The 14,052-nt window shown below is 43.1% G+C and overlaps 1 protein-coding gene across 2 annotated transcripts in view; it reads left to right on the top strand.

The window, feature by feature from the left end:
- Positions 1–14,052, top strand: part of COLGALT2 (collagen beta(1-O)galactosyltransferase 2) — a 62,770-nt gene that overhangs the window by 28,535 nt on the left and 20,183 nt on the right. For both annotated transcript variants that reach the window (XM_081012183.1, XM_081012184.1), the window contains exons 2-4: positions 7,141–7,251; positions 7,794–7,911; positions 9,408–9,542. In XM_081012183.1, the coding sequence (XP_080868309.1) occupies positions 7,141–7,251; positions 7,794–7,911; positions 9,408–9,542 (364 nt within the window). The remainder of the gene's footprint in view (positions 1–7,140; positions 7,252–7,793; positions 7,912–9,407; positions 9,543–14,052) is intronic.

Raw genomic sequence — 14,052 nt, 5'->3', positions numbered from 1 at the left:
GGAGGGTGGGGAGAGCAAGAAAGCCATCGTGGCTCAAAGAGGGGCTGTGAACAGCAGGAGGCTGAAGTGGTGAGGAGAAGGAGGCCCTCTCAGTCCGAAGGTTGCATCGTCCCTCCTCGGCTCTCCCCATGGATGTGCGGCTGTGCTGTGAGCGGCCGGCTGAGCATGAGCGCCACTTCCCTTTTGTCTCTGCTCACTCTTTCCATGTCTGTGGGGAGAGAGAAAGGGGGGAGGAAGCAGCAGCCCCATTCTGTGGCTGGGGAAGCCTTAGAGGTGAGCGCAGGTGTGGCTGGAGGGACGAGGAGGGGCGGGTGGGATTCTGGGTGGGTGTGAAAAGCAGACAAGGCAAGGTGGGGGAGAGGTTGAAGAAGGGGGGGGGACGCAGAGTGGGGGCAGGACAAGAGAGAGAGAGAAAGGGAGGAAGAGGATCTTGGTGAGTTCTGGCACTTTTTTCTAGAAAAAAGCACCGGTAATGATCCAAAACATGAATTGAAACAAAAAAATGCTGTTTTTTCATCAGTTTTAAAAGCCCTTTTGGGGCTAAAATCTTGTGCCTAACTACTTGTTCTCTTGTGTGGCATGCTTCCAGTTGTTGTTGTTTGGTCGTCTAGTCATGTCCGACTTCGTGACCCCATGGACCAGAGCACGCCAGGCACTCCTGAAACCCCACTAGAAGAACCCGTATTAGTGGGGTGTGGATAGTGGAAAAATGAAGAGCTTTATACCCATTTTCCAGTTATGAGCCAATGCTGAGTCACTGGTTCAGCATGTGTTCATCTCTCCCTGATAATGCATGTGATTCGAAGCTCTAAACATGCTGCTGTCAGATGGGCAAGGTTAGAGAAAGCCCACACAGCGCAACATTCTTTGCACCCCGCTCCAGGGCGCTTGTCGGCCAAGCCTGGCTGTCTGCCGGCCACCTGGGGTGGAAATACACAACAGGAACATTCTTGTCACCCTGGCCATGTCACCCATCCTCGCATTTTCACACAACATCAGAAATGACCTCTGCTCATTCTGACTCTCCATGAAGAGACTATTTGTGTACGCCTTGCGTTCATTCTGGGTAACCCATTCAGTGAAAATGGTTCTTGTAAGCTGTTTCCTTTCATTATGTCTCATCCAGTCAAATAAGGAAGCCTTCTCCGCTCTGTTGGGTGTTTAACTGGGAGAAGCAAGTTCTATTGTCTCAAAGCTCCTTCATTGTTATGTTTGGTTTCCCATACAGTAAAGTGAGGCAACACAGAAAACCCTTTGTTTTATAAATTCAATACATAAAGAATAGAGCTAGCTTGGCCAATGTAACAAACTTGAATGGGGTGATATATATTTTTGAAATTGATTGCTACTGGCTAAATAGTTTTGTCATTCTCCCGAGTATAAGAGTTTGAGGCATACTTTCCTAGAGGCAAGTACCACTGGATTCAATGAGACTCACTTGCAAATAAGGATAGGTGAATCTGCCAGTTTTGATTTCTTTGTTTCTTATATTTCCCAGTCTTACACTCAGTTCTCCGCATTACTTTGTGAATTACTTTACCCTGCATGTGCATTTTTAAAAATGTAGCTTGACTAGAAAACTGCATTGCAAAATTCAAAGGTGTGTGACTTGAAGGCTAACCAAATTTTGGTTTGCATATTGTTCTGGAAAGTGTGAATTGGGTAATCTCACCTTTAAATGTGAATTGCATCAAATTTCTCCCCTAAGTAAATATTGTGATAGGAATTTTATGGTTTTAGATATATGGCAACGTTCATAACCACATGTACATGGATCAGCACAGGAAGGCCAACCTGGAACCATTTTGATTCCTAAACTGAGCAAATGTTTCTCTGCATGGTAAAGATGGAAAAGCCTCCCCATTGTCTCTTTCCTCACAGATCCTGTCTCAAGGATATGTCTGTTTGAATAAGGTGTGAGCCTGTGACCTGGCCCAGGAAATAAGTATTTTACCACTACAAAAGAATGGCCAGGCTCCCCAGGCAATCCAATCAAGTAACTTGCCAGACAGGAGATAAACTGTGACAGGAGAAAAACAACATTTAAATTTCTGTGATGTAGGTGGGATGTATCTGAGGGGTGGTCTTAGGTGACACCCCTTCTGTGATAAATGCATAATGTTTCTGGGGGTGGTCTTGATCTAGAGGATGGGAATTTCAAAAGTCTTTATAAGCCCTTGCACAGCATTTTTTGGGGGTCCTCTTCCTCTCCTGCGTGTGAGGGGAGTACCCTGTTGCAACAGATCAATAAAGATCAAGCTTACTAGCTGCTTTGCTTCTCAATATTCTCTGGTTGGCCTCTGTTATTTTCTCCTACCAATAGGGAACCTATGTAAGGACTCTATATGGGCTCTTGGATACCCCATAAGGGAAAAGGGCATATTTTTATTTACAACAATATATACAGGATTGTGCCATGAATAACTTATTTTGATAAGCATGTAGTGAACTGAGGGTTGTATCCAGCATTAGTCATACTTAGAGCATGACCGAAAGTACTCCACTGAAATTAATGGACAATACTAAATTCTGTCTATTAATCTGTGTGGATTTACCATTAGTGGAATTTAGGTGGGTACAGTGACCAGAGTGTACCAGATTTTAGCCATCTGTCTGCTGTGAAAGTAGCTTAATAATTTTGAAGGATCTCCCTCCTCCTTTTCATCACTGAGTGAGTTTTGGCTCAAGCACCCATCTGTATATATAATGGCCTCATCCTGGTGCCATTAAAAGTGCATGCATTCACTGCCATGCAGGAGGAAATGCCCAAATGTGTTTGTGCCAAGCTATCCAAAGTCAGTGACAAATTTTTTATGGGTTGTAAATAATTTGGTGTAGAGTTTAATTTGAAATTTCTATACCACTCCAGGTATCATAAACTGTCTGATGGGCTAACAAGATTTAAAGCATCAAGCAACAATCAACACACAAGAGCAGCGTAAAATGGTAGCAGGGCAAAACAAAAAAGATAAAAGTAGCATTAAAAACTCCATCTAAATGCTTGACTTTTTTTTTTTAAGAGAGGTTTTCACCTGGCACCCAAATGACAACAGCCTCCATGCCAGATGAAACATTCTAGGGAGTGTTTTAGAGTTTGGGGATTCAGTCAATTATGTAGGCCTATTGGACAATGAATTTAAGTTAGTCATGTTTATTAACTCCTTTACTCTGAGTAGGGCTGGAATGGAATATTCCCCAAGGTGCTGTAACTGAAAAGGTGGCTTCAGAGTATATGGACAATGGAAAAGGTCAGGGACTCTTCTTGAGGGGACCATCTTGCTTCGTAGAAGTACGGGAGTATTTGTTTGTTTAGTTGCGCAGATGCATAGTTTCCAGATATATGCACATGGAGCAAAGTGACTGCAGGCAAACACTTTCTCCTCTGTCATTTCAGACAGTGAAATTACAGTGAGTCGTGGTCTATTCACATCCCTCTCTCCCCTTGCAGAGCATACAGACATTGCCCAGCAGCAATGACAGGCCTGGATGTGTGGCAGCCTGTCTTCTAATGAAGAAGCTGCAAAAAATGCTGCCTTGTGAGGTTTAGAAAATCACTCACATTCCGTATTCTTGCTGAATCTCACAGATGGACATTATCAATGCAGCCCACACAGTCTTTGTAGCACAAAGTAATATATATAGAAGGACCTATTAAAATAATTGCATTTGGAAGTATCTTTGCAGCCTGTTTAGCTAAAGCAGGAATAGGCAAACTCAGCCCTCCAGATGTTTTGGGACTACAACTCCCATCATCCCCAGCTAACAGGACCAGTGGTCAGGGATGATGGGAGTTGTAGTCCCAAAACATCTGGAGGGCTGAGTTTGCCTATGCCTGAGCTAAAGCTTAGCCTCCTTTGTTCTGATTTTTGTCGTATTTTGATTAAGCTTGAATGTGTGCCCATGGCTACATAGTAGTATAGTGGCAAATTCAGAAGTGTGGGGTCCCTTAAGGAAAGTCAGAACCATTTAAGATTATACAATAATAACAATGAGGAATGCATTGCAGTAATCAATGCAGATCTTCTTTTGCTGCTTTTCAGCTAGATCTATTTCCCATGATGTAGATGGGCAAATTATCCACTGCCTTATGGGACATCTTTGGGAGAAGAAAAGGCTGAGGAGGAAATCCTACATTAAGTGGAGTCCCTAAGATGATGGTGCCTTGTACACCTCCTTCCGGCAACCCCTGCAGCCAAGCTGGTGCCAAATGGCCACTTACCTGCTTTCCTTTGGACCAAATTAGTCTTGTCATCTGAGCAGTCCAGGACCTCCATACACATTGCCCAGGCTTTGGTGAAGCTAACACAGCAAAAACTATGTGGGAAACAGCATTTACGAGTTACTGGTCACAGCAGGCACTGTGATTCTCATGTCGTGTGACTTCACCCCTAGGGACGCACTCCATTGTCTCTTGAGACAGACAGATGCCAACAACATGGTCAAATTTTTTCTTGAAGTTCCATTGTGCATAACAGAACGTGCACACCATTCTCTTGAAAGTGAGCTTTGGAACATACAGAACAACTCATCATCTGTGTTTTTCACATGCCCCTTCTCCAGAATGACCATAGGAGTCAATCCTCAGTGGTTGTCATCTCTTTTCATTCTGTTTGTTTTTTTTTAAATAATATTTATTACTTTTAAAAATTACAGAAAGGAAAAAAAAGGAAGGGAAAGGGAAGAAAAAAGATGAAAAAAGAAAAAGAAAAAAACCAATACAATACAATGTCACTAACACAATAAACTAAGCAAGACATAACAAACACAATTTAAAACACACATCAAACCATTTCAATATCATATCTTACATTCACTTGTTTCAACGACCTCCTCACACCTCCCTTTTTGTATTCCACTTCTATTAATTGTTTCAGCAATTCCTTTCCATCTTCCTCTATTTTCTGTCATATAGTTATCTTAACATATTTTAACCTTATTTTCCCTTTAATACTCCAATAATCTACTTGTACTTAATTCCTTCTAACATTTCTACTAAAGCCGTATAGTTTCATTCCAACATTTTTCTAACACTCATTAATTTTACAATATTTCCATAGTCTTTAAACTTTTTCCAATCTTCTTCCACTGTCTCTTCTCCCTGGACTCGGATTCTGCCAGTCAATTCCATATAGTCCATCAACCTGGTAATCTTCTGTCCGAGGCTCTTAAGTCTTTTCCAAGTCCCTTCTGCAAGTCTTCTTCATATTTATACATGCACTTTACTTTGTCTTCTACTGATCTTATTTTTATTTTCCTTCCTTTGAGACTGAAGGGTAGATCTCGGGGAAACTCCCACCTAGAGATGATTTTATTCCTTCTCGACAGGGCAGCCAAATCTCCATAGTTAAAACTAAGATCCAAAAGATATTTCGGGACGTCTTTCAAAATTTCTCCAAGTATGAAGGCCCTCACAATTTTAATCTCTTCTTGACCCAAGTCCAGGTCCCAAAAATCAGCAAGTTCCTGTGTAAGGGGATCTATCAAACTTTCCTTCTCCAGTTCGGGTAGAGCTCTGGTCCTCGAAATCTGATTTTCTTTAAATTCAATCATAGAAGGCATCAACTTATGATTATCAAGTTGCATCCGTAAGGCTGGGACCCTTTCTCTCTCCAGTTGTGTTACTTTAGGTTCAACAACAGCAACTTTCTCCCTGGTCTTCTCCACAGTTTGCCATGTCAAAGTAGATTCCTGTATCAATTTCTGAATAGTTTCTGTATTGATGTTCACTTTTTGTCCCAAATTATCGATTTTGGTAGTTACCACATCCACCTTTTTGTTAAGCTGTTCCAGTGAGTCATTTATCTTACTTAATACAGCCACTAAGGCCTCTTCTGTTGACATTCTTAACCGATTCAAGATCAGTCCCAGAATCTCACAGCTTTTTATCTTGCAGCTGGAAATTCCCCCAGCTCAACTCTTGTAACAGTTTCAAAGGCTTCCTCTAGAGGGAAACAGTTTCTATTTGTATTGGTCCTTTTAAACACAGTCCAAACAATAAAGTTAGTTTCAATTTTCAATTACTTTTACTTCTTTTTAAACGCAGACTCTTTTTAACTAGCTGTCAGTGAACGTTCTAATCGCAGTCAATAAGCATTCTGAGGCACGTCAGTCATACTGGCAGCCCGTTTCCAGGATCGGAGCGGTGGTATTTTAACTCTGTTCACTCTCTCCTGCAGGTATATTCGGGCCAAAACTTTCCCCCCTCTTCTCCTTCCACCAAGGGGGGTTTAGTATTTTTTACTGATGGAAATTTAGTCCTTTACGATAGACTTTCCGCGACTTCAGCTTGCATTCATTGCTTCAATCTATTTACAAAGGGGGAAGGTGGACTTCCTGTTTTGGACCTTCCCGTTTCAACACCAAATTAAGACGTTTAAAAATCCAATTCTCCGCTCTACTCACGGGTAGTTGCTTTAAGATCAGATTGTCCACAGGAAAAAGTCAGCGCTCTCCGGCAACAGCTATGCGGCTTCGCTCCGTGGAAGAAGCAATCAATTCGAAGCACTGCGCCGCTCACCCCACGTCGCTCCAGACCCCCGAAACCGGGTTTCCCCGCGAGTAGGGGAGGCTCAAAAGGTGCCAGCCTAATCCCACGTTCACAGGCTTCACCCACCTGTGATTTTTAGTGGGCCTCCGCCTTCGCCGTGGCGGCCAGACCCGAATTTCCACGAGGCAAATTCCTCCCGATCAGAGGAATTCCGCCATTGCCGGAGGCGCCAACCCGGAAGTCGCATCTCTTTTCATTCTGATTGGCTCCTAAGAGTAAAAAGACTTCTAATTGGCTAAAACACTCCCCTTTTCGAGCTGAGAGGCTGGGGGCTTGGGACCTTGCTGCAGAAGTAGTGATAGGTCTTTAAGCCCCCTGCAATCCCAGACCACTCCATCTCTGTTGCTGAAGTTGACCTGACGAACAATATCACTCAATGCCTATTCAGTATTGTTTTAAGATGCCAATGGTGGGAATTTGTGTGAATGTTTCAGACCCAAAATGGAGTCTGTGCTCTGTTTGAACGTGCATCTATGAAGCATTGGCATGGAGGCTGTTGTTACCTGTGAACACATGCCTCTTCAAGATTTTGTTTGACCGAAAGGTGGTGAATGTTTAGTAATCCCTCTGCACATTCACTGTTCCTCCTTTAGGGTAGCTACTGACCACAATGTTGACAACACAACAGAAATCCTGAGGGAGTGGCTGAAGAATGTACAGAAACTGTATCACTATGTGGAGTGGAGGCCCATGGGGGACCCTCAGTAAGTATTCGAATGCTGGGTTTTTCCAGTAAAATCACGTGTAACAAAGTTAAGCATATTCAGGGAAACAGCATGAAATGTTCTAATCCTTTCTAAAGCTATTTAAAAGGCTTCTTCACATACTTGTGATAGCAAATTCCAGAAGCAATTTGATTTGGCTAAATGCTATCTTTTTCAAAGCTGGGGTGGGAAAAGAGCTGTTGGGTGTGCCCCCCCCCCAACGTCCAAGTTTTATTTAATTCACAGCACTCATGTTGGACAGGAAGCGCAGTGATGGTGTATGTTCCCCTGTGTCCTGGGTACACACTCCAGGAATAAATTTGGAGAGTGTTTTCTTTGCTCTGAAACGTCCTTTCTTTACCCTTACATTTTTGGAGCACTTGAGGTGACTTAGTGAATTTGCTTCTCCCCCCGCCTTTCATTTTTTAATTAAAACACCAAAGTCAGGAGAGAAATAATACCCAGCGATCCTGCAGGAGCTGCGCAGCATTTAACATGACAAGAGGGCTGCATGTTTTCCCTTTTTGTTCTTTGTTTCGTAGGTCTTACCCGGAGGAAATTGGGCCCAAACACTGGCCAAACTCCAGGTTTACCCATGTGATGAAACTGAGGCAGACTGCTCTGAGAACTGCCAAGGAAAAGTGGTCTGATTACATCATGGTAAAATAAGAATTAAAGTTCTGGCTGGTTAGGCTTTCTTCCTTCCCTTGATTTGCATGCTGGGCATTTCAGAGACGCATTCTGTTTCTGAGCTTTGTAAAGAAGGAAACTGGAAAAGTAAAATTGGTTGTCTTACAGTGCTACATAATTTCCTCCCCAGATGTGCTGGGATATGCAAGATGAGTACTTACCTTCACTGACCACTGAAGTCCTGACTCCTGTACTGGTCACCTCTAAACACAGCTTTGTAGGACTGGGAAAGGATAAATAACTTTGGCCCAGATTCCTGCACCTATTTCCACAAGTATTTGTGTGATCAGGAACATCTGCTAGGTGATGGACTACAACTCCCATTATCTCTAACCACTGGCCATGCTCACTGGGGCTCATGGGAGTTAAAGTCCCAACAACATCTGGAGGGCCCAAAGTCCCACATGTGATGTAGTTGATGAGTGGATTCTCAGAACTTGCTTTGCCACCCACCACCAGAGCACTGTGTTACTTTGTTCATACATATGCAACAAAATTACCGGTAATTCTTGTCTAACTATATTTGCCTCATGTTAATGAATGCTCTTGACACCTCAATGGTTGACATGCTGAGGCACCCAGGAATGACTCCAGGGTGTTTCACATATTTGAACGCTGCCACTGTAGCCGAAAAACCACCACGCTGATTTATACACCTCCCACTTTTCCAGGGGTTAAGCTTTGCCATGCAGTCAAGCTGGTGCCAAACATATTGCTGTGCTTTCCTTTGGCCCCCATCAGTGAGGCCAAGAGAGGGGTCTTGTCATCTGGGCAGCCCTAGACCCCCATACACGCTGACTTCACCCCAGAGGTGCACTTGGGTGTCTGTTGAGATAAATGGATGCCAACCAAACAGCAATTCCGCCTGCAAGCCCCCTTGCCTCTCCTTCCAAATGTGAGGTGGTTTGTTCTAGTTAAGCCCTTTCCCTCTAATGCAGGATATGGAAACCTATGGCCCTCCAGATGATATTGGACTCCCACACCCATCAGCCTCAGTGAGCATAGGCAAAAGTCAGGGATGATGGGAGTTGTAGTCAAACAACTTCCTGAGGGTTACAAATTTCTTATCCCTGCTCTAATGTCTCCATTGTGGACTACTTTGCTGGGCCCACTATGAAGTGCTTGTGGGTTTCTGTTCTTGTTGATTGTGTCTCACACGTCCAGAGGCTTCATTTCAATTCAGCAATGCAAGTGCCTTACTAAATATCACCACTTTTTGGTATGTGCAAAGTAGTAGTTACAAAGTTGACCAATATTTGCTGTTGGCTTCAGTACAAGGTAAATGTTAGCTTAATGCTGATGGATATGTGATGGAAGTCTGCTTATTTTGTTCATTTTGCAACATTGCAAGAACTCAAGATAGGTAATGCTCTTAACCAAGTCTTGTTTGTGGACATTAGAGACACTCTTCAGATCCAGTCACACAAAACCTCACATGCTTTTTTTTTTTTAATCCCTTTTCCTAGTTCATAGATGCTGATAATTTTCTGACAAACCCAGAAGTTCTGAATCTCATGATAGCAGAAAATAAGACCATTGTGGCGCCAATGCTTGAATCTCGTGCTCTCTACTCTAACTTCTGGTGTGGAATGACCCCTCAGGCAAGAGATGTTTCTTTACTGTTACTTACTTATACACCATCCAAACAGACAGATCCCTGTCCCAGGGCTTGAAAGCAAGTATATAAGAATGGCAAGGATACATGGGATGAATTAATAAATGTGTAAGATATGTATCATGTGTATTATTGTATTGTGTGCCTTCTTTGTTCTCTGCAGCTGGTATCAAGATGAGGGTGCTGTTAAGAGACAAATATCCCATGCAATGGTTGTTGAAACCCCTTTCCAGCCTCCATGTCTTTGATGGACACTACTTAGATGTTCCTATCTCCCTTGGGACCTAGAAGTTTGTATTTGCATAAATGGCAAATTTGGATTTTTTGGGTTTCTGGCAGAAGCCTTCCATGCACCAGGTGGCTGGTTAGCATAGTAATTTATGATAGAGTTATTGTCATTAAAGTGTATCTTTGCAGTCCCTTTATGGCAAAAGATTTTGCCAAAATCAATCTGGTATCCAATATATTCGGGGGAGAAATGAAGCCTTTGAAAGAAAGATTCTCGAAAAGGAATTGCATCTTGCAGGCTTCTTAAGACAAAACAAAACACTTTTTCCTCTGCCACTCCTCGTTTGTCTTTTTTCTTTTTTTTTTTTTTGTAATGCAATTAGAGTCCAATGATTTCACTCATGCCTTTTTCCCTCTGGGATTAATTGCTCACAGTCTGAGATCTGTGTGCAGCTGGAGCAGCCTGGTAGCTGCAGTTCTCTGGAGCTGATTACTGTTCAGCGTTAGGTTTGTGATAGTGAAAACCAAGGCAACAAAATAGCCTGCACACCTCTGCATGAGAAGCTACTCTCTCAATGTGATTGTTTTAGCAACTTGGTGTTTGGAATGACCTTCAGATCTGCCTCTGTCTGTGTCACACTGTTCTCATAACTTGGCAGTGGGCTCTGGAGAGTAGTTTTTTCAGGGTGGACTCTTAGGCAGTTGTTTCCATTGCTGAAAGTTCTGGTAGCGTGATTTGTGCAAAAACCCCCACCAAACCCCAATCTGTCTGAGCATGCTAAGAATTGCCCAGTTTGGGAGAATGTTTACTAGGCATGAGACTATGCCATGATTTCAGGTGCCCTTGTCCCAGCCAAAAGCCCAAGGGGAGTTCTAGGGAGCTGTAAAAAGTTATTTAAAGATGTTCCATCTGTGGCATTCCTTCCTGAGTGATAAAAAGCTTTCAGATTCCCTTCACCTTGTGTCCAGATGTTGAACACACTGCCATAACAAAAATAATCCAGTAAATTTCCCATAGGCCAGTGACATAGAAGAAGCTTAGATTGTAAAAATTCATATTTTAAATATGCTCCTTAATTATGCTAAATGTGTTTTTTGTTCGGCCTACTAGTGGACAATTGGACAACAGCTAGTCTAAGCTGATGCTCTTTCTGGATGGGTTTTGCACTGGTGCTTTCTGCAAACAAAGAAGTTTTTTCTGTCTTGAATGTGGGGTGGGGGGGAAAGAGCTTGCCAAGATATGTTTCTGACTGGAAGGAGCAGCTTGTCAGAATACTGGTGTCCTAGGACCTAATGCTTGCTTCCTATCTGCTCATCATATACATCTGTTAAATAAACAGCCTGTTTCAAAGGCACCGTGCGTCGTCCAGTACACTCTCCTTTCTCAAAAATTGACATTTAATACTTGCTGGTCCAAGTATTTCCTGCAGAGTGTTCAGTCTCAGGTAATCCTACTGTGTACAATGGAAGTGTTATTGATGTTGAGCTTGTTCAGTGGTTATCATTTATTTGTTCTGTCTGGGCGATGGCACTGGGCCTCTTTTGGGTGGGCTTATACCCCCCTCTTTAAAGGAATAGGTGTGTTCTCTGGGGTGCTTCTCTTTGGAGGGCTAAGTAGTATTGGTGGCATGAAACACCAGCTTAGGCTAATGCATCATAATGCATTAATGCCCTTGTAACTTTATGTTCAAAGTGTTGAAGTGTGCAGTATCCTAGGCTGTTTTCTGAAGGCAGTTTGGAAATTACAAGGGAGTACAAAATAGTGGAACTAAGGACTGGATAGGGGGACGCGGGTGGCGCTGTGGTATAACCACTGAGCCTCTTGGGCTTGCTGATCAGAAGGTTGGCGGTTCATAGAATCATAGAATCATAGAGTTGGAAGAGACCACAAGGGCCATCGAGTCCAACCCCCTGCCAAGCAGGAAACACCATCAGAGCACTCCTGACATATGGTTGTCAAGCCTCTGCTTAAAGACCTCCAAAGAAGGAGACTCCACCACACTCCTTGGCAGCAAATTCCACTGTCAAACAGCTCTTACTGTCAGGAAGTTCTTCCTAATGTTTAGGTGGAATCTTCTTTCTTGTAGTTTGGATCCATTGCTCCGTGTCCGCTTCTCTGGAGCAGCAGAAAACAACCTTTCTCCCTCCTCTATGTGACATCCTTTTATATATTTGAACATGGCTATCATATCAGCCCTTAACCTCCTCTTCTCCAGGCTAAACATGCCCAGCTCCCTTAGCCGTTCCTCATAAGGCATCGTTTCCAGGCCTTTGACCATTTTGGTTGCCCTCCTCTGGACACGTTCCATTTTGTCAGTGTCCTTCTTGAACTGTGGTGCCCAGAACTGGACACAGTACTCCAGGTGAGGTCTGACCAGAGCAGAATACAGTGGCACTATTACTTCCCTTGATCTAGATGCTATACTCCTATTGATGAGGCCCAGAATTGCATTGGCTTTTTTAGCTGCCGCGTCACACTGTTGGCTCATGTCAAGTTTGTGGTCAACCAAGACTCCTAGATCCTTTTCACATGTACTGCTCTCAAGCCAGGTGTCACCCATCTTGTATTTGTGCCTCTCATTAGTCTAGTGACCCCACTAGTCACTCTTCTCCAGGATGAAGAGGAACCATTGATGAGCACCCTTTGGGTTCGGTCAGTCAGCCAGTTACAAATCCACTGAGTGGTAGCATAGTCAAGACCGCATTTTACCAGCTTCTTTACAAGAATATCATGGGGCACCTTGTCAAATGCCTTGCTGAAATCAAGGTAGGCTACATCCACTGCGTTCCCTTCATCTACCAGGCTTGTAATTCTGTCAAAAAACGAGATCAGGTTAGTCTGACATGACTTATTTTTCAGAAATCCATGCTGACTATTGGTGATCACAGCATTCCTTTCTAGGTGCTCATAGACTGTTTGCTTAATGATCTGCTCCAGAATCTTCCCTGGTATTGATGTCAGACTGACTGGGCGGTAATTATTTGAGTCCTCTCTTTTCCCCTTTTTGAAAATAGGGACAACATTTGCCCTCCTCCAGTCTGCCGGGACTTCGCCTGTTCTCCAGGAATTCTCAAAGATGACTGCCAGTGGTTCTGAGATCACATCTGCCAGTTCTTTTAATACTCTTGGATGCAGTTCATCTGGCCCTGGAGACTTGAATGCATCTAGACTAGCCAAGTATTCTTGTACTATCTCCTTAGTTATTCTGGGCTGTGTTTCCTTTGCTGAATCATTTGCTTCAAATTCTTCAGGTCGGGCATTGTTTTCTTTATCGGAAAAGACTGAGGCAAAGAAGGCATTGAGGAGTTCAGCCCTTTCTGTGTCCCCTGTTTGCAATACCTCAAATCATGTTTCAAGGCTCCCCCAGATCCAAAGGCCCCCACAACTCCAATCACCTCCTGACCCAGATTCAGGACCCAAAGGTCAGTAAATCTCTGCATGAAAGAGTCTATCCAACCTTCCTTCTTCAATCCAAACAGGGCTCCAATCTTCAAATTCTGACTTTTTCTATATTCATTCATAAAAGGCCTCCACTTATAGTCCTCAGTTTGCCTCTGCAAAACTGGGGATTCCACTTGTATTATTTTAGGTTTAACAACACCAACATTCTCCTTCGTCTTCTCCCCAGTTTGTCCTGTCAAGGTAGGTTCCTGTGTCAAATCCTGAACAATTTCTGTATTAATGGTCACTTTTTGTTCCAAATTAGTCACTTTTTGTCCCAAGTTCTCAAGTTTGGTATTCATAGCGTCCGTCTTCTTGTGGAGCTGTTCCAACGAATAGTTTATCTTACATAATACAGTCACTAAGGCTCCTTCTGTCAACATTCTTAAAGTCCAAGGTCGATCTCTATTTCACACAGTTCTTATCTTGCAACTGGAAAAACCCCAGCTCCACTCTTGTAACTGTTTCAAAAGCTCCCTCTAGAGGGAAACAGTCTCCACTTGTATCAATCCTTTCAAACACAGTTTAAACTATAAAGATAGTTTCTTTTCCTACTTTTTAAACGCAGATGAGTACAATGGAAACAATATATTTCTCTTATTGCTAGCTGTCAAAAAACGTCACTCTTTCTGGCAGCCCATTTCCAGGTTCAGAGCAGTGGTAATTTGGTTTTTCACTCTCTCCTGCAGGCTCACTAGGTCCAAAATTTCCCCCCTCTTCTCCTGCTTCCAAGGGGGGTTTAATAGTTTTAACCGATGGAGATTTAATCCTTTACAAAAATAAACTTTCCAAGGCTTTAACTTGCAACTTCTTTGCTTCAATCTGT

The sequence above is a fragment of the Podarcis pityusensis genome (genome assembly GCF_964106645.2).
Source record: "Podarcis pityusensis genome assembly, chromosome: 6".
Taxonomy (NCBI): Eukaryota; Metazoa; Chordata; class Lepidosauria; order Squamata; family Lacertidae; genus Podarcis; species Podarcis pityusensis.
Note: the sequence above shows the minus strand (reverse complement) of the source record. Positions and strands in the feature narration are given on the sequence as shown.